Below are 21,701 nucleotides of genomic sequence, written 5' to 3'. Positions count from 1 at the left end.
TTTGTGGATGGCAAGGTCACCAGCTTAATTAAGAATGGCGAGCGGGGGAGTCAGAAGTCCACTTCCTCTCTCTTTTCTCCCTCCCTCTCGCCATTTATCCATCCATCCCTCCGTGCCAACCCTCCCCTCCCCCTCTCATTACCGCCCCAACTTTTCACAGTATTCCAGCCAGTGGTGGAAAGTAACTCAGTGATACGTACAGTAGCTTGCGTTGTTCGTTCAGTCAGTTATACTGGAGCGGTTACATGCTACAGTATGCTCATGGGTCCATGCAGTATTACAATTGTACTATGCACATGTTCCTCATTTGCCATTTGCTGCCGTGGCAGTCAGCTGACCAATTGCCGGGTTATTTAAGCTCACCTCAGTCTTCCTGCTGTCATCTGTCCCTGGACTGTTGGTATCCCCAGGGGGGGAAGAAACATTCTCCTAATGTTTTATGATGGTGTTTAATTGTGCTGAGCAGGGAGAAAAATGTAGCAGAGCCGAATGCCAAGATAAAATATTATATGCACATTTGTATTCATTCTTAATAGATATTGGTTAAAATCTATTGGTGAGTTATCTGACTGAAGTACATTTAGTACCGTCCGGGGGCAACAGCTCCATGCAGAGTAGCCTGGCTATTAGCCAGGCTGCACGCAGAGAGCGCCAGACTTCCCTCTCCACAGTATCCAAGACAAAAGTTGCAGGGCGCAAATTGTGATTGGCCAGAATGAGATGTATGATGACGTATGATGATAATTGTGCCCCTCACTTCACACAGGTGTGATTTTGTATTGATATCGATCAAGCTTATTGAGCCGGGTTCTTATCCAGCCCACTATCGAGCATTTTCTCACATTTTGTGGAAAGACGGGAGACGACGGTGAATGAACAGAACCAGTATCTATTACTAGGGTCTTCAAATACAGTACTTTTCGAGCGGACATAAGGCAATTGACCTTTTTAGTGTTGAAACTGTAGTGTTGGTTAATGTGTGTACCACCACGTTATAAGCGTAATTTTGTTTACCCGGGTAGCGCTAGTTGGCAGGTATCAATACACTTTTAGAGCGACATGTGTGTGCCAGGGCGGGTGATTTGATCGCTTCTTGTCTTGATTGTTTAAACATGACGTCATGGGCCGCTATTCTCGATAACAGGCTTGATAAGCCCAAAGCTTATTGATACCGGGTACTCAATAAGCTTGTTATCAGCTTTCGAGCTCCATCCCTAAATATTAGTAACTTAATTCTGGGGGATCCCGACGCGTTCCTGGCAGATGTTGTAGATATAACACCACTCCAACTCCTCCTTGGAGTGGTGTGAGACCTGGGGGTCTCCTTCCAGTGGGACATGCTTCGAAGACCCCTCTAGGGAGACGCTCGAGACGCATCCTAAGCAGATGCCCGAACTACCTATTAATCTGACTCCTTTCCAAGCGAAGAAGCAGCGACTAGTCTCTCAGATTCTCTCACCATGGCCTCAGATTTGGAGATGCTGATCCTCATCCCAGCTGCAGTATATACTCGACAGCGAATCGGTCCAGTGAGAGCTGAAGGTCTTGGATCGATGGTGCCATCAGGACCACATCAGGCCACGACTGTGCCTCAAAAACCTGTCCATGAATATCACAAAGAGGATATTTAGTACTCTACCTAACAAATGAACTGCTCGTGGCGGGACGTTCAGCCAATTAGAATCCAACCGGCAACTGCTGTAAAAATGTTTTACCCCACTACACCACAATTACAAACAAACTTTATTTAGTTACTTTGTAGATTTTGATTATTATTACAAGACTTACATTAACCACTTCAGCCCTATAATATATGCATATATTATATGCAAACATTTCAGCCATTTGAAAATAGCCAATCTGCAAGCTCACAATGTGTCACGATGCGACACATTGTAGCTCTGCTATTTTCAAATGATTCTTTTTTTAATTTGAGCATAATAGCAGGCAGCAGCATGTCCAGGGGGTGTACTTGCTGTACTTGATGGCATACATATTTTATTTTCCTGGTTTGAATCGCTTAAGCCCTATTTTATACATACATACATATATATATACAACATCACAATGCACCAGTTGCACCATATTGTAAGCAATGTTTGATTTTTGAGAATCGTCACAGTAATTATATTTAGACAGAATGATTGTGATATTAGATTTTGTCCACGTGGGCCAGCCTTACAGTATCGCAAGCCATTAATCTCACGCTTACCTACCGTAGGCCTGTGGAGAATCACAATTCATGTCGAGCCTGTTGAAGAACGACAATGTGAGCAAGAGAGAGCGAGACATTGAGGGGGGGAAAAAGAGAGATGTCTGTTTTTTGTCGTATGGCGTACTTTGCAATGATAATGACATTATCGACATGAATAATGCAGTACCTACAACGACCTGCTTTTTTCCACTCTCTCTCTCTCTCTCTCTCTCTCTCTCTAACCCAGTGATTTTTCACGCTGCCGCAGCAGTGTAATGTACTGTCCCCTAGTTCACTCTGCTGTGAGAACATTACAATATGAGATGTTCTTAGCTTTTCAACCGCTTTGAGGGCATTTCTCTGTAAAACTTGCCGCGCGGGGGTTTGAATACTGATTTTGTAACTGGGATCTTTTCCCCCCCCCGTTCTCTTTCTCTCAGCTCTGTAGTTGCTGCAATGCAAATGAAAATATTGGAGTTTGGTTACTTGCCTCTCTCTCTCTCTCTCTCTTTCATTGTGGTATTGACCCAGTACTTTCATTGCCAACGTCGGGGGACAGCATGAAAAGAGGGTCACCAAAGTCTCCTGTGCACCATGCTCATTATTTGTCTGCCTTACTGAAGCTGTTTGGGGGAATGTGGGGTAATGAAACACCATGCGCGGCCAAATCCCACATTGCAGGCTTCCTGCACTCTACTCAAATCCCCACGTGCGTGCGTGTGTGTGTGTGTGCGCGCTCTCACCGCGTGCACGCGCCTTTTCTTAAATAAGGGAGACGTGTTACCAGTGGTCTTTCTGATGCCCATCTGTGTTGTACCTTAAAGATGGAGTGCCATGATTTCTTTCCACCCTAAAACATGATCATCAGGTTACTGTTATATAAGGAGGAAGTATATTTTTGTGTACAGTATTTGTTAATTTAAAATGTCGTTTTTATGTGGACACCCCACGTTCATTGGTTTGCCTGATGGGTGGTGATCCACCTGAACTTAAGCCGCACCCACAGCTGTAGTTGTACAGTATGATAAAGAGGGAGGGGTTAGGGGAGGGGCTGATAATGTGATGTCACTATATTACTGTTTTTTTCATTGGCACGTTTGACTGTCAAGGGTTCAGCCTCCAGGAAGAAACCCCAAATACAAAGGGAATACATCATTGCACATAAAAACGACTCCAGGGTGTCTAATGAAGTACTGTCACCTCATACACAGACCTCATCCTCAGACACATGACAAACTGGAAAAATTTAAATAAAATTATTCTTTAAGTAAGTCTCACTGGGTCGTTTGCCGGAATACCTCCCTGGTTTAATGCTCACTTTTTCCGACCATTTCCTGACTAAGTATTACCACAGACATATTGTGTGTGTGTGTGTGTGTGTGTGTGTGTGTGTGTGTGTGTGGTTTTCAAGTACCATTATTTATTCAGTATTTGAGCCCCTGCAGACCCCAAAGCTAAAGAATATTTTGTTATCGTTGGATAAGATGTCCACAATTCCAGGCTGCATTGATGTGGTACCATTAGGCGAGATAACAGGCAAGCATTGATCTTGAGAGAGTGTAAACACGGGTCTATTTGGTTTCATTTTACACTCCAAGAGTTAAAGATCTATGAGGGTCCATTTGGTTACCAACTTTCCATCATTTAGCTGCATGGGGACCACCTGGAACCCCGTCAGGGACCACTGGCGGTCCCCGGGGACCACTGGTTGAGAACCACTGCAAACGGCATCACTCACCGTTGCCAATGAATGCTAAACAACAAGAGCATTCCTTATCAGAGGTACTGCCTGAATGGAGCAAGGAAGACATCCTTGTAAATGAATCCGCACCGCACTGATGGGTTGTAGCTTCTTTCTTTCTTTCTTTTTGATTGTCTTTGAACCAAATGAGATCTGCTGAGCAGCTGGAGCTAATGTGACTTTGAATTATGTATCTTTTACCGAGTGCTGCTGCTGTGCTCTGAAGTAACTAAGTACATTTATTTACTACAAAAGTACAATTTTGAGGTATTTGTACTTTACTTGAGCGTTTCAAATTTCCAGTACTTTTATTAAGTAAGTAAGTAAGTAAATTTTATTTATATAGCACCTTTCACAGAGAGGACTCACAAAGTGGTTTACATACAATAAAAATACAGAACAAGGTAACAAGCAGAACAATGCAGATAAAACATGTGCTGTACAATTCAGCTCAACAGGACAACAATATGATCATCATAAGTACATAATAAATCAAAGGTAGGTTAATTAAGTTGAACCATCCACAAATGCTTGTTTAAAAATAAATGTTTTGAGGCTATTTTTAAAAAGGAGGAAAGAAGGAAAGAAAGGAGGAAAATCTCAGTGCTAGTGGGAGAGCATTCCAAAGTTTGGCTGCTACGGCCTGAAAGGATTTGTCACCTTTAGTTTTTAGTTTAGTGGAGGGTGGGTCTAATAGACCCTGATTTGCAGACCTAAGGGCCCTTCTGGGCACATTACTTCTACTCCACCACATCTCAGAGTTAAATATTGTACTTTTACTCCACTACATTTATTTGAAAACTCGAGTTACTATGTTACTTTGTAAATTTTGATTATCATTACAAAAGATACACTAACCACTTCAGCCCTATATACATTTCGGCCCATTTGAAAATTTATTTTCTAAAGATTTTGAACTTGTGAAATGGTACATTTAGTACTTTAAGTACATTTAAGTATTGCCGATACTTTTGTACTTTAACTTGAGCACATAGTGTATACGGGACTTCTACTTGTAACGAATCTACATTGCGGTATTCATACTTTTACTTAAGTAAAACATTTGAGTACTTTTTCCACCACTGCTGATCGGCGTGGGAGTGAATAGAGAAACTAACAGCTCTCTCTCTCTCTCTCTCTGTGTTTATCTGTATCTGTATGGTCTCAGGAGATGTACTCCAAGGGGATGATCCTGGCCAGTGCGATCAGACAGGTGAGGGGACTCGGGGACAACAAGTTTGAGGTCGTCACCTCCCTCCGAACCTTCATCTTCCGCGCAGAGAGAGAAGGTAACAGAACACGGAGGCCTCCCCCGGCCACTGCATGCCCGCGCCCTTTTTTTGTTCCTCCACCCATTCTTATTTCATGTTATTTAACAGTATTATTTTATTTTTTCCTGGGTGCACTCATCTGTCATTCTGAGCTTGTGGCAGGTGCATAGACCCCCGTAGGCACAGACAACAGTGTGGGAGCACAGTGCGCTCCATACTGCAGCCTGGCACGCCGTCTGTCTGTCTGTCTGTCTGTCTGTCTGTCTGTCTGCCATTCACTGTTTCTGTGTACCCCCACCCCCTCCCCCACAATGTGTCCTTTACTTTGTTCTCTCATTCCGTGACTCCATCACTCCTCTTTCCTTTCCTTTTCCTTTCCCTCCCTCGTCCTCTCTTATCTCCATCCATTTCTTTCCCTCTCTGTCTCTCAATAGTGGACAAGCTTGAATATCCTCTAACCTAGACACCTCGTTCAGTTCATTGGAGCGACATGTATAGCGACACATGTCGCTCCAATGAACTGAACGACGCCATTTTGAGCTCCAGTTTGGCGCCGCCACGGCACGATGACGCTCAAAGTGACTCTGCTAATAAACAAACTGCAATGATTTACGTTTGGACACTGACATGTGATGTCTATGCACGATTGTGACACATAGTTCAGCAGGTCACCAATTTCAACGTAACACCGCCTGCAAGCTGGAGTGAGCGAGTGGCCGAGATTTAATTAATTTGGAGTATTGGAATTCACCATACTGTATAGGTCTCGCTACTCATTGAAATGAAAGGGGAGAGAGTTAACTGGTGACATGTTTGTCATTCCTAACACCTCATGTCTGCCGTCAGATGGCAACTTAGAAGGCAGCCGGATCAATGTGACATTCCATCAATGTAGCTCCCGCTACCGGCGACTTCACAGGACAGAGGAAAGGTTATATGCGAGATATGAACCTGCTTTGGACTTGAGCGGTGTGAATGCATTCATTTTTTCCCTTTTTTTCTTTTCCAACATATTTTCTCATGGTGTGATGTTGGAAATATCTCTGGCTACCACATCAGAGAGACCTTTAAAGCCAGCTATCGCAAGCATTGAGTTCCGATGAGCTGTTATTGCAGCTGTCAATAGTTGACCTATAACCATCATATGTATTGAGTGGAAGCGCATAGTTCTTGTTAAGGTCAGATGGGCAGCGTTCGGTTTTTGTAGAGGAAACCTCAAAAAAAGGCCCCTCCGGCTGCCAGTCAATAGCTATGACATTATATAGCAGTGGTTCTCAAAGTGGGGTCCGGGGAGCCCCAAGGGTCCTTAAAGGTGTTCCAGGGGGTCCTCAGCAGAATGCTTCATCTAGCATCACAATCTGTTTAACCATATTTTATACTTTTAAATAGCCAATCTACAAGTAGACTATGGCTTTTTTCTAAAAGTTACGGAAAACTATTTGGAATTATTTTTGATTTGTTTAATAACGATAACCTTCTCTTAAATAGCTGATCTACAAGCTCAAAACGCATCGTGGTGCGACGCGTTTTCAGCTTGTAGATCGGCTATATTTTATATATTTGAATTGAAATCCTGAAAAAATGTGGCATTTTCTTTTATCCTGAAAAATAACCTTTTTATTTAGTTATAGTTATGTTAACTTTATGAACTAAATCCAAACACATTGGACATACAAAAGCAGGTCATGTTTGCATGTTTGGAATTGTAACAGCTGGAATCAATAATACTGTATATCAGTATTCTGAGGGCTGCATTAAGTGAAGGTGCCGCCAGTTGCCCATGCATGGCATATAGGGCTTCACCATACTATTTGACTGTTTGCTACAACTTCCCTGTAACTTTACTGTTATGAGACATCAGGAGAATGCTTCATCAATCAGTCTCCCGCTGCGCAAGGCACTGGGGAATGCAGTGTACCCAAAATGGCTGTCAAGCATCCGTCTGAGCCATAACGGGAGTCAGTCCAACCGCTAAACAATAGATCTAGAGTGAGAAAGAAAAGTTCCAACAGCTGTCAGTGTCAGCGCTGTGCTCCAGTTGACTTTTCTGGATAATCTCTGACAGCACTTTCGGTGTGTTTACTGTATTTGTAAGTTACAGTATAAGTTCTCAAACCTTTCTGGCTCAGGGCACCTCTATAAATAAGTTTTTTGTTCCATCCATAGCACCCCTAAATAACATTGATACTTTCTAGCACCTTACATTCATTTTGTATTACGGTAAAAAAATTGATCTATACAATATAGCAGATCTACACATACAATGGCAGATTTACACGTGCAGACAACGCACTGCTGTGAGCTTATAGATGTGGTATATCTTTGACGAAAATATTTGGAAAGAGCACACCAAGGTCAATGCAACTCTGGTCTGCTTTACTAAGTATAGCGGTTAAACTGAAGTGATGTGGTATGAATTCCAAATATTATCAAAGTATTCGCTCTAAACTGCCTCCCCCTGGCCAGACTTTTTCCACCTCTGCCTGTCAGTACAAAGGTCTCTCTCTCTCTCTCTCTCTCTCTCTCTCTCTCTCTCTCTCTCTCTCTCTCTCCACTATAATAATATGACAGCCTGACCACGGACTGCCTGCCTGATTTTTGTTGTGTGTGTGTGTGTGTGTGTGTGTGTGTGTGTGTCTGTGTGTGTGTGTGTGCATCAGTCATCCCGCTGTCAGCCCCGTCCTGATCCCTCATACGTCATGCTCAGCCCGCCCTGACACACGGCCTCTCCCTCCATGTGGAGCCGCAGAGGTCCAAATTGAAATTTGAGTTTGTTTAAAAAAAGAAAAGATAAATGGATGGACGTACGATTTACTGTGCGCCGTCAGGGGAAGGCCAGAGTACCGCGGGAACCTTCCCATTGCTCAAGAGGCCGCTCTCTATACGCTACTGTACGTCCTCCTGGGCCTCAGCCTCTTGCTGCAGAACCATTGTTGTACCTTTACTCCACTGCAAAAATCCTCCAGTTTTCTGAAAGAAATATTTTCACGATTTTTCAAAAATAGCAGACCTACAAGCTTGTAGATCTGCTATTTTTCAATAGCTAAATTATAACATGTTTAAAACACCAAAAGGGATTCCCTCCCAAAATGGTTAAGTTGTACTACGGTAGTTGCTTTGTAGATTTTAGATTATTATTACAAAACATACATGCATGCATGAACCACTTCAGCTCTATTACGTTTTGGACTTTTGAAAATAGCCGATCTACAAGCTCACAATGCGTTGCAATTTTCAAAAAGATCTTAAAACATATGAAAACATTGATACGTGACATTCTGCATAATGAGTACTTTTGCCTTTGGTTCTTTAAGTACTGTAAGCGTTTTTTTTTTTGGTTAGAGAGAGAGAGAGACGTGTGTCAACAGTTTTGCAAATAGATAGCATGGTGCCTACACTTTAATTACGTATGAATTGATTATCTTTTAACATACAGTATATTTTTGGTATAGTTTTTTATTCTATATTTTCTCTTCATCTGTAAAAAAAGAGCAGCGGTGTAAGGTGTGGAGAGGAGGAAGGTAGGGTGGGGGTGGGGTGGGGTGGGGGGGACTTGGCCTTGTCACCTCATACATCTTTAAACGGGCCAGCTCGCTTAGTGACAGAGACTCATCAATCTCTGTGGGTAACATGGGAGAGAGAGAGAGAGAGAGAGATATGTGGGAGCTGTTTGGGAGATGTAAGGGATTCGAGGAGGGGGGAGGAGCGAAGGCGAGAGAGAGAGAGAGAGAGGAGACAGCGAGAGAGACAGAGAGGGAGAAGGAGAGGGAGAATATGAAAGAGTGATGATGGAGAGGAGCGCTGAGAGGCATCAGACAGAGTGGTCGGAGACAGACAGACAGGAGGGATGGAGGGAGGAGGGTAGGTGAGGCAAGGAAAGGCTAGTTATGAAACAAAACCCTCTCCACGGGAGAGAGAGAAAAAACAACAGTGTAATGGCGAGGTAGCAGGCAACACACAGTGGAGAAATGCAAAGGGCAGGGAGAGAGAGAGAGACGTGGGTGTGAGTGAATAATTGAAGGCCACTGTAGAGAGAGTGCACACAGCTGTCGACTGATTCACCACGTTTGGTCTGCAGGTGGCCCCTTCCTTCCCTCAGGTACAGAGAGGGGAGGGGCTGAGGAGTAGATGATGAACACCGGGGAGGGGGGTGTATAGGGGGAGGTGAAGAGAGGTACAGTAAACAGCTAGCCTCCGATGGTTCGCACGCACACACACACACAGACGCACACACACACACACACACACACACAGACACACACAGACGCACACACACACACACTGACACACACACACACACACACACAGGATCAGCTTTGATTTGTCCTCTCCTCCCACTCACTCAATCCCTGCGGGTTCATTTAACTCCTATGCCTGGTGGTTTTTATATATCGTATACTGTATGTGTACTGTAGTGGTTGATATCTGGCGGTGTCGCGTATACCGGAAATAGGCTTAGATCCGTAAGCTATAATAATAATAATAACTCAGGCATTTAAAAGTAAAATATAGTATGGACCCAAGATATGCGATGGGGAGATATACATACAGGAAGTGGGATGGCAAACAGCGGGAGGTGGAATGATGTTTGTTTGTCTGCTTGTGTGTGTGAGAAGAAAGCTATTATAGAAAAAAGAGATCCAGCCCAAACAACAAAAACAACCAATCCCAGGGCTTTGTGCTTTCTTCACCTATAACGTTAGAACGGAGTCTACGTGGGCAGCTTTCCCTCTGTCGACTGCTCAGCAGACACCCCCCCCCCCCTTCTCATCTCATCAGCTTCTCTGTGAGGATTACTGTCTCTCTCCCTGCCCCCCTCTCTCTCTCTCTCTCTCTCTCTCTCTCTCTCTCTCTCTCTCTCTCTCTCTCTCTCTCTCTATCTCTCTCTCTCTCTCTCTCTCTCTCTCTCAGCAGCATTTCAGTGTTATTGCATTCACTTAGTATAAAAACATTTGCGACAAGCAGCAGCAATTTATTCGAATGTAATTGAATTAAAGTTAGTTGCTCTGTTTATATAACAGTATTTCTATGTACCGAGGTCTCTCTCTCCCTCTATCGCCTTCTCTGTGCTCCGCATCGTTGCTGTCGGGCAGAAACCTCTTATCTCTGCATTCTGAACTTTTTGTTGTTGTTTCGAAACAATCAAAAGTAGGAGCAGAAGATTTTACTCTCTCTCTTCAATCAAAAGTCTTACAGAGTTACAAAGGGTTTTTCACGAATACAAGTTAATCGACTTTCAAATAGATAAGCAATCATTTATAATAGTGGATCAATAGTAGACAATATTATAAATAGGATAAATAGCTGAGCGTCACGAAATAACTTAGAGTGGTGTGGTTTCCCAAAATAAAATGGAGAGACAAAAATGATAAACTTACACTGCTTGAAAAGAGGAGTTAACGGGCAATTATGGACACTGTATTTTGCCCGTAAACCTCAAGTTTAGCGGTCATGTACAGTTAATATACGGTAATATACAGGTGTGATGGTATTGGAAAGTTTAACGGGAGTTTCCTGTAATTATACACATCCGTATTCCATGCTTTTTGCGCAGTGTTAACCTAACTAAACTAACAACAGACACGGTGAAAAGCTACAACTAAAACCTAACGTTCCTTCCCGAAGGGAACTAACATAAAAGGAAAAGTAGTCATCTCAAAGTACAACAGCTAGTGCCTAGGTTAGTGGTGTCATCATTACACAAGTCATCTCAAAGTACAACAGCCAGTGCCTAGTTTAGCGTTGTCATCATTACACAAGTCATCTCAAAGTACAACAGCTAGTAGTGCCTAGTTTAGCGTTGTCATCATTGCACAAGTCATCTCAAAGTACAACACGCTGAATGGCGTCTTTTATAGGCGACTCATTTTCAACATTTTACCATGTCATTAATATACCTTAGAGGTGTTGTGTGTTTCCTAGAACTAGAGGTCTGAAAAAAAATCATTAACATGGTGAGTCACATCTTGATGATGTCATCAAGATGTGATTCACCATGTTAATGATTTTTTTTGTTAATGATTTTTCCAGGAAACACAACGGAGGTGATTTTTTATTGTTTCCACACAACACCTCTAAGGTATATTAAGGACATGGTAAAATGTTGAAAATGAGTGGTATTCCCCTTTAAGTAGGTCGGCTTTGGATGTGCAACAACACCATCGTATGATGGGGGTGCAAATCAGCCTTGGTCCTTTCAATAACGTCAAAGCTTTCAAAAGAAAGAAGGAAAAAAAAAATATATATATATGTTTTGAATCACCGAGTTTAGGGTCACCCTGCCTTCCTTTTATATGCACACAGGGTTGAGAGGCAACGTTCACCTGGCGTGTGAAACGAGTTGCACAGCTCTGTTCAAAGTTGACATGTGATCTGTCGGTGCATCAGCCGCCCCCCGAACATCATCTTAATCATCACGTGCCCTAGAAAAGCACCAGCGAACAAACGCACCTATGACGTACACACACACACACACACACACACACAGTCGGGCAACGTGCCCACGCAGAGATGCACCTGTGAACTTTCCCTTCAAGGATACCTATAACGTGTGTTTTTTGATTCATGTGCTAAGCTTACATCATGCGTTTGTGCAGTAATATATATATTTATACACTATCTGGGTGTGAGTGCAAGGAAAATGTTTGGCTGCACAGTGCAGTGTGTGCACGCCTGCAGACTTTTCTGTGTGTTCACGTGTTTGTCTGGATTTGTGCGTCTTCTCCGGGAGTTATTTTTACCGTCTTCTCCTCTGTATCTCTTAACCACATGGGGGTCTCTGCCTTAGGTTGTGACCAGGCCTTTCTCTTGAATGTATCATTCAACGCCTATTTGACGTTGGGCGTAAAAGAAAACCCATGACATGCTTCTCATAAAGAAAGAACGTCGAGGATGAAAACACAATAACGTCGAGGAGTTGTTTCCCCACAACAGAGAAACATGCCATTTGTGCATGATGGCAGGCGGAGGGGAAGAGGCGAGGGGTCGGAAGGAACGGAAGACGCTTGAATAAGTGAACAGGCAAATAAGCGAAACGCAGGGACAGGTAATGGAAGAGTCAAGAGTGTGGAGAGGGAATGGCGCGGTGAAGCCCGCTGATGTAAAGAGCGGTCAATAATTGAGTAGGTCACTACATTATTGATCGGCTGCCCTGGTTTTAATTCATTAGGAATAGGAGGGGGGGGGGGGGGGGGGGGGGCTGCAGTGGCAGATCCTGAAGAGCTGAGTTGGTAGATATTTGGGGTGGTCGAACATTTTGGATGAGTGGTAGAGATTGGGACGGGGAGGGAAGGAAGGTTCACTCACGCATGCGCCACGCATCAACGCACTGGCACGCACCGATCAACACATTTCAGTAACTGCAGTAGAAACAACAAGAAGGGGTCGCGGGGAGGGGTCACGGGGTAGTGTCGGGACACGGCGGGTGACGGAGTAGCTCCCCCTCTCCTCACTGGCGTGTGTCTGGCTGGCACCGCCCACTCCATTACCCCGCCAGTGAGAGACGGAGAGATCTCGGTCACAGACACACCCTCGTATGTCTCTCTTCCCCCAGAGTTGATCTGAGCTCGCGCAGCTGGCTGACTATCCAGGAAGATAGTCGGAGGAGGAGGGGAGCTCCTGTAGTACATGAATGCCAAATGGGCAGAGCAGAGCGCGGTTGGAACTTGTAACACCAGCAGCGTTCGGGGTTGGAACCATGTCTCTGTCTTGTCTGTCTGTGTGTGCGGCTATAATGCACGTAACTCGAGAACCGTTCGCCCCACGACTTCAAATTCGACACGCGTCCCACACAAGGGGCCAGTGTCATCGCTGTCATTGTCAAAAACACAAGATATATATAAATAATAATAAATACGACACTGGTATCGGTATTCTGTATCGGTATCGGCTAACACAGAAATTGAGGTATCGGATCGGAAAGCGAGAAATGTGTATCGGGACATCCCTACTTTTAATGCATTGATAGCATTCAAAGCGGGTGATTTTAGCAACAATCCAGTGAACTGAATCCAATCCAATGATGTGCACAGCGGAATGTCCCAGAATGAACTAGAAACTCTGCTCCCATTTGTCACACATCTAAGGATAACAGAAATTCTCACAGCACTACTAGTCCCGAAATATGACACTTGAAATATTAAGGGAAAATTAGATCCAATGCTGTTTTATTTATGAATGGGGCATGCGTTTGTAGTCGCACAGCAGGCCAAGTCACATATTGGCTAGTTAACATGTTTGTTTTAACGAAATAAAGTGGGAGAAAAATCCACCCTAAAATGCAGATTATAGCCTTGGCACTGGGGGTAGTATTTTGCCATGTGTATCCAACCATGAAGCCATTTTCTAACTGAGCATTTTGCTAGACAAGGCCAATGTAGAGAGAGTGTGTGCGTGTGGCACGTGTGCGTGTGTGCGTGCTTGCGTGCGCACTGAAAATGGGTTAATCCAGAGCGATTTACATTAAGCAAGAACAACGCATGGCGATACATCCTCTATACATTTGAAAAGATCACCGTAACAGAGCAAGACTGCTGCTCGCTTAGGCGCACGGACAGCCTCCCGGGACCTCGCGTAAAATCCCCCCCAACTCCCAGTCCCGCCTCAATGTGCGATGTTTACAAGAAGCAAACGTTTCCTTGCACTACCTTAATTTACTGTTTTTTTGACTGGAGAGTCATATTTGGACAGCAGCAGCTGCCTGTCATAATGTCACCCCCCTCCCTATCTATTGGACAGGACTAAGATGTTAATGTGTCACCAGATTTGACTGAGAGCCTGCCATCGCGCAAATTGTTTTTGTTTTCAAAATGAGTTAAGAGCGGACTCTTCACATACTAGCTCATGTCTGAAATAAGTGTCAGAGCTGAAATCGACATGTAAATATGAAATAAATGCTTAAACATGTAGCTAGGTGTAATGTTAGAGATCACAGAAGTGAACCTTTCAGGCCTGTTTTCTCAACCCTCAAGCTGTTTTCTGCAAGACATTACTCTCTAAGCCATATCTCCAAAACTTGTGGGCAATTTGAAGCTACGATTCCCTGCTTTCATATGATTTAGTCACATATTACTTGTTGCAATCTCTGCGGTTCTACAGATCAATGTAACCCGTCTCCCCAAATAGCCATCTTCGGAACCCCTGCTGCTGACCTGCGCATAACCTCCAGACAAGCTAGTCGGATTGCATGCTGCGCTCTCGTTGCCCGTCGCCAAATCTTATTTCACTGGAAACCACCGCCAACCTCATCTTGGCTACAAGATGTTACGCTATTCCTCACATTTCATCATAATTCTTCAACTACTTACAGCCATTCATCCCCTATAACAGTGTTTCCCAACCTTTTTTGTCCCAGGGAACACTTTTCATAGCCCTAAAATCTCGGGGAACACCTGGGGGGGGGGGTGTATATATATATATATATATATATATATATATAAATATATATATATATATATATATTAAATATATATATATTAAATATATAGTAAAACGTAAAAGTAAATATACTTTTAAAAACACACATGACAGCACTCATCAAATAACTTCAAAGAGAAAGAAAAGGACAGAGACAGAGCCTCAGTTTCAAAAAAATTGCTCATATGAAATGTGAAATGCCACCTAATCCTTTTCCTTTCTTTATTATGAGCCAACTTGTGAATGCTGCATGCTTTTATTGTGAAGGGTCTCAGTTCTCACAGCCTGCTTATTTCCACGTGCTGAAAATAGCTGATCGACAAGCTCACAACGCGTTGCGTCCGCAACGCGCTGTGAGCTTGTAGATCAGCCATTTTCAGCATGCAAGCATAACACGTGTACGACGAAGAATAAATCAGGCATCGCTGCGCTTCTGTGAAGGGAGGGAGATATATTTTGTTGGCCGAACGAGGCGATCATGTTTGGACATCTATGGAAAGCTATTTTGGACAGCTATTTTTCGTGGCACATTATGTTTAATCACAACAACGTCACGTTTACTTTACCTCCTCAGTGTTTGGGTCGGGACTGTGTGTGTCTGCCGTCTACGTGCATATGCACTCTGCGCGCTCCAGTCTTTCTGGAGGGAGCGAAATGTAGCGTCTTCTGCATGCATCTAAGCATTAACATTTCAATGGCCGAGGGTCGTTAGAGTCTATTGTTCCGTGTTGTAGTTATCGCATGTCTAATGGTTAGACGTGTGACAACAACGACGCAACAATAGGAAGCCTGCAGCTCAATAGCTTTTGCTTTCGGGGGAGGGATAGTGTTAATTTAGTTAAAATCAGGCGGAACACTTGGAGACATCAAGAGGAGCACCATAGCTCCGCGTAGCACAGGTTGGGAAACACTGCCCTATAAGAACCCAGTATAAATCCCCTCCTCAAACACTTTCTCCCCTTCAATGGGGGCACGGGGTCGCCCAGCAGGCTGGGACGACCTATACTCGTGTCAATTAGAGGCCAGACCACACTGTATATGGTAACTGAACTCCACACTGTTTTTGATTTCTCTTTTCATTCTTTTGTCTTTGTATGTTAGTTTATTTCATGTGCGATACCAGGTTGTTGCTGCTTTTTCATTCTATATACTATATTATTACTTGCGCAAGCAGAGTGCACAAGTACTGCGATCGACTGGATATGTATGTCGGGGTATGTATGTCGGTGTCCTCTCTTGTTTAAGACCGTAGCCCAATCAGGGACGAGCATCTCTGGCAATGTCATTATTAACAGTTTTTGATGCCGGGATTAAACGAGCGTCTTCCAGGCTAGACTGCCTATGTTTATGCCTAAGTTACCTTTGAACAGCCAGCGCACCGACCGCTGAGTTGCTTGTCATGAGAATCCACGTTAAAACGGTGTAATCGCTTGTTGTAGTGTTGAAAACTATTCCAATGTTCAGACCACAACAAAGGGCAGGACGGGGCAGCCGCGCGCTGCTATGCAACTTTCCTATTGTAAACAACGGGGACTCCATTTCCCATAGCCCTTTGCACGTCGGCACGACAGACCTTTTTGCGCTGACGTCGTCAAAACGTGTCTCATATCCCCCTCTGTCCGGTGGATTTCCTGTGTGACTTAAAACTGATTAAAACGTGGATTAAACAATGAAAACATAACTCTGGCAACTCGAAAATCGCAGCGAAGGTGTTCTACAATTAATTAACTCGGGCAAATCGTGAATAGTAGTAGTCAAAGTGTTAACAGCCAATGAGGGACCAGTATTCCTGGTGATGCCAGTGGTGATGTCATTGGCATCCCCAAGGGTGATGCCAGTGGTGAGCGCACCTCATGGCACGCTCTGCTTGTGGACAAGTACTTGTGTTCAAGGCGCAAGTTGGCACCTCGACAGACTCCATTTCTAGTTGGTCATGAAATCGCTATTGTGATGTCCGATATATATTCTGTTATAAAGGTGAGTGCAAGTTTACGTATTTAAGTATTCTGCTTGCGTGTTAATTCTGATGATAGACCTGCCGTATAGACCAGGGTTTCCTGAAGTGGCATCCGGGGACCCCTAGGGGTCATTGAGGGTCCCCAGCTAAATGGGACCCTTATGGGTCTGTAACTCCCAGAGAGTGTACAAATGGAACCAAATGGACCTTAACGAGTCCACTTGGTTCCATTTGTACACTCTCAGAGTTAAATTTACTTTGATTTTACAACATACATTGGGGGTCCCAGAGATAGAAATGCCATAATATAGGAGACCGTAGCCTATATGAACCATGAAAATGGTTGAGAATCACTGCTAGAGCTGTAACAATCTTCTCTTATGGGGGTCCATGGCATGTATTTTCAAATGGGGGATCCGCAGGCAAATGAGTATCATTTTTGGGGGTCCTTGACATGAACTAGTTTGAGAACCGTTGGTATATAGTCTTATTTACACAGAGCACTCTGCGGTGACAGAACAGCAATGGCAACAACAACGTCCATGTGAGAGCCTTTGGCCTAGTTCTTCAATTCATGGCCGTCCAGAAATACATTTCCTGGTGGGGGAAAAAAACAGAAACTGCGGGTTCTGTTGCGAGGGCCTGTATGACTGCGCCATTTGCATTGCAACTCTATTCATGTGTGTGTGTGTGTGTGCGTGCGTGCGTGCGTGCGCACGCGCTTTGTCACTTTTTAGGTCTTGAAAAGTGTCTGTCAAGCTCTCAGATGGTGAGAGTGTTTGTTTTTTGGCGTGTTTTACCTTTCAGCAACTTTTATTGCACTGAACATTGTTGTCAGACGAGGCTTTCCGTGGCCTTATCTCAACCTCCCTGGCAAAGCCCAACTGATAGATTGTAGTTTCTATAAAAGGTGGCATAAAATGTTTCTTTTCTTTCTCGCTCGCTGGCTTTTTTCTCTCGCCTCTCTCTCTCTCTCTCTCTCTCTCTCTCTCTCTCTCTCTCTCTCTCTCTCTCTCTCTCTCTCTCTCTCTCTCTCTCTCTCTCTCTCTCTCTCTCCGTTTCTCTCTCGTTCCCATTCAGCTCTTTTGAGCACTTTGTCGTGTTTATCTATTGTCTGTTGTTTGCAAAAAAATAATGTGTGTCAAGATGGATGCCTCGTCTAGCGCAATCCAAATCTTCCTGGCGGTACAACAAATGCAAGTAACCTGAACCGGAACCTGACCCCTTTCCGTCTGTCTTCATTCCCTTCTACCTTTGAGCGCTTGCCAGGCGCTGCTGCTGCAGGTCTATGCTGTGTATTCTGTGCTTTACAGTCATTTAGAGTCCCTTGTGTTTCCACGTAGCTGTTTTTAATAGCGCGGTTTGCGTTGGCTGGTAGGAGAATGAGCCTTTTCAACCCCCGCTCTTGTCCCGTTTTGTACCGTATAAGGCTATAAGCATGTTTGTCAAGTTCGAGACTATAAAGGCAACAATAACAATCCCCTTAGTGGAAATTGTTTGTTAAGGCGCCATGTTTCATGCCACTGACGTCTGCAATGTACAATCGCCACGCATGCGAGCACGTCAAAGCACACAACAGATCAAGGTGGCGCTTCCTGCGACAATCAGCGTGAAATGTATAGTCCTGGGGAAATGTTACTGGCACATCATCTCTCCCTGCCTTGGCATGCAATGCTGTGTTGCAGCAGGTTGAGGGTGACTCCCACCGTGCACTGCTCATGGGCTCCAAGTCTCAGAGAGGCATTTCTCTCTAGACTTTGAGACAGTATATCCATTTTCTTTCTTTTTTCTTTCCATTTTCCAAGGACTGGAAATGTGTAAATGTACCCTATTGTGTCTCGCCTGGTGTTTCAATTACTGGTCTCTTTTTGATATTTGCACCTTGGAAGTGCATAGCAGTCAGTGTAGCTTAGTGAAGGGATGAAAAAGTGATGATTAAACAGAATATGTGATTGAAAGCTTTATGAATCCCTGATCTCTCTCTCTCTCTCCCTCTCTTTGTCTTTCTATACACACACGCCCACACATACTCGTTCACACACCCGCTCTCTCTCTCATTTCTCTCACTCACACTTTCTCTCACTTACTACACACGTGTGCGCGCACACACACACACACACACACACACACGCACGCCACACACGCATTTTCACAGGGGAGCGCCAGGAGTGGATGGAAGCTCTTCAGACGGCGTCGCGCCTCCCCACCACCACCGCCGCCACCCGCTGCTCCCACAAGCCCTCCTCCTCCTCCTCCAACGTCTCAACACTCGCATCCGCAAACAAGCGCGGCGCGCTGGAGCTGCGCGGCTACAAAGGCAGAGTGCTGGTGTCCCTGCAGGCGGGGGGGAGCCGCGTCAGACTCTGCAAAACAGAACAGGTACACACCGTGCACGTCGCCGCCGGGACTTCCTCTCTGCAGGATGACTGCTTCCTGTTTCTGAGGGTGGAAGCGAGGCTTCATTCAGAAGTTGGCAGATGTATGTTATGACCGAGATGAGAGATGTTTTCTCATGAATTTGCAATGGCGTGCGTTGTGTGCGTGCGTGCACTCGTGCGTGCGCGGGTGTGTGTGTGTTAATTCATTGAGTGATGGTCGATACGGCATACATATAATTTCAGAGTGTGTGTATATACTTTCACCAAACAGAAACCAATTCAGATTCTCTTCTCTCTTCCGTCTTGGTACAGACATATGGAACACGGGGCCTCGCAAAAGATATGTGGCTTTAGCTTAAGTGACTTTTCAAGTTGATAGAATAGATGTATTATCAGCCCCTGAGGGGAATATGTTTTGCACACACACAGAAAGAAAAAGCCCCAGCGGTGCACAATAACGACAATAAACTTCGACGTTGCACGCGGCGCTCACTCGCCGGATCAATTACGACGCGGCTCATCCATTCATTACGCAGAATTACACACGCCAGTTCATCCAGGAGTCAAAAGCATTAGAGGAACATAATGACGTCGTTAGCAATCGGCATGCTAACCGGTGTGAATGAGGTGGCAAATCTGTTTTATTTATGTTTGCGGAGAGAGGGACAGTCTGGCGGGGTTATATCTTAGGGGCTCGGGGCGATATATTAACCCGTTCTGGGCGGATCTATAAGCTACAAGCTGAAAATCTTTCAATATATATTCATTCAGAACAAACGTTTTTGACGCATATCTTTGCTTCTGAGAGGTCCCTGGAACAACTTATTTTCAGATGGGGGTCGGGGGGCCAATTACATATAATCTTGGGGGTCCTTGACAACAACAACTGAAAACATGCGTTTTTCTGAAAACTGTCAGGATTTAGAAGACATTTTGTAGAATCGTCCTCAGGTCTAAATGGGTTAACACACAACACACACACACACGCGATAAATAGCATTCTGCGCATGGAGGCTTTTATTCAAAGCACCGCACCGCGCCATTAGCGCATACCAATTCAGCATACAGTCCCGTTGGGAACTGGAGTGCTAAGCCTATAGCTCTGTTAGTGCCATGCCGAGGCAGCATGGGAGGGGGTGTGACGCTAATCTTCCGGCCCTGCTGCGCTGCATCTGTGCCCACTTGGAAAATGGCACCCGGAAATAGCTGATCTACAAGCTCACCGCAGCGCGTCGTCGCACCGGTGCGCTTTGAGCTATAGTACCTTTTTTTGGGGGCCGAGCGCGACACACACACACACACACACACGAGCGTGCACGCATGCATCTGTCTGTCTCTCTCTCTCTTTCTTTCTCCTCTTTGTGATCAGCAGAGTTTCAGTCGACGTCTCCCATCCCTTCCAAGTAAGACGGAGATAGTTCGCTCCCCACCCATAGTTATAGTTCCCCCGGAGCCATTTGATGTCGGTCCAATTAAAGTCCTGATGGTCCTTTGCTTATCTCAATAGCATCTGTTCTCTCCCTCCTCCCCCCCCTCCTAGGACAACAGCATCATCATCATCTGAGACACTCTGTGTGCGTCTGCATGTTGTGTGTATAGGAGTTCCTCACGTTATTTGATGAAGCGCTGCACGCTTTGCACCCCCCCCCGGTGCCCGCCCGCCCCTCCGGTTGTCTCCTGTCGTTCCGTTTTAATTTGAATTTCTTATTTATTTATTTGTTTTCACCATCGCTCCTCCTATGCTGTCTTCGTTTTCCCTGTTTGGCTTTCATTGTTTTCTTCATTAGCGTGAACAAACAATCTCTGTTAGAATTCTCTTTTGGGTATCACTCCATGTCAGCAAATTTCCACTCCCTTGATCAGAGAGAGAGAGAGAGAGAGAGAGAGAGAGGGACGGGGAGGGGGAGGGGGAGGGGGGAGACGAAGAGAGGGAAAAACTGTGAGGGAAAGAACAAATGAATTGTATTGTTTCAGCTTATCCCTGGCATAAATACAGGAGCAGTGAGTTCCCAACAGGGGGAAAGGAGAGAGGCAGATGCAGCATGAAAGACTTGAAAAGGAGAGAGAGAGAGAGAGAGGAGGGGGTGAGGAAGATGAAGTGAGCGAGGGCCGTCTGAGATAGAAAGCAGCGTTGTGGTTTGTTAGGGAGGAGAAAAAAGACAACTGGAAAAAAAAATGAGCGAGAAGGTGATGGAGAGAGCAAGAGGCAGGGAGAAAGGAGGTAGACTGCTCCGCTGTTCAAGTTCAGTGGAGTGGAGTATTTAATCTCAAATGATGAACGAGCTATTGGTAACACACACACACACACACACACAGACAGACGCCTGCATTCCTCACGGACCTTACGTCCTGCAATGGAGCCCCGTTTAAGGTCATTGGAACACCAAGGTAAAGAATGTCGGGAGGGACACGCACACGCGTGCGCGACCAAAGTGTGTCGCCCTGCTGCACCCAACCCTCCCGACTCAAGCACACACACACACACACACACACACACACACACACACACACACACTCGCACACGTACCGTACCTCTTTTCCTCAAAGAATGAACGAATGTACAAACGGTCGTAGACTGGTGGGAAAACCCAGCCTCCATTCGTCATATACATTAGACGTGAACCGTTCCGTGCTGTAACATGTTACAGTACTTAGGTCGTTAACCATATGGACCCTATAGTGTCCCTATTTTTGGACATGTGATAATGGCCTAATACATTCTGCGAAAAATAAGAATTATTGACCC

At 44.8% G+C, this 21,701-nt stretch overlaps 1 protein-coding gene across 2 annotated transcripts in view; it reads left to right on the top strand.

Annotated features, from left to right (window-relative positions):
• arap2 (ArfGAP with RhoGAP domain, ankyrin repeat and PH domain 2) overlaps positions 1 to 21,701 on the top strand; it is a 152,261-nt gene that overhangs the window by 28,300 nt on the left and 102,260 nt on the right. For both annotated transcript variants that reach the window (XM_080792673.1, XM_080792674.1), the window contains exons 9-10: positions 5,104 to 5,224; positions 18,733 to 18,956. In XM_080792673.1, the coding sequence (XP_080648799.1) occupies positions 5,104 to 5,224; positions 18,733 to 18,956 (345 nt within the window). The remainder of the gene's footprint in view (positions 1 to 5,103; positions 5,225 to 18,732; positions 18,957 to 21,701) is intronic.

The sequence above is a fragment of the Protomyctophum bolini genome (genome assembly GCF_963924005.1).
Source record: "Protomyctophum bolini genome assembly, chromosome: 20".
Taxonomy (NCBI): Eukaryota; Metazoa; Chordata; class Actinopteri; order Myctophiformes; family Myctophidae; genus Protomyctophum; species Protomyctophum bolini.
This window is presented reverse-complemented; position numbering and strand designations above follow the sequence as displayed.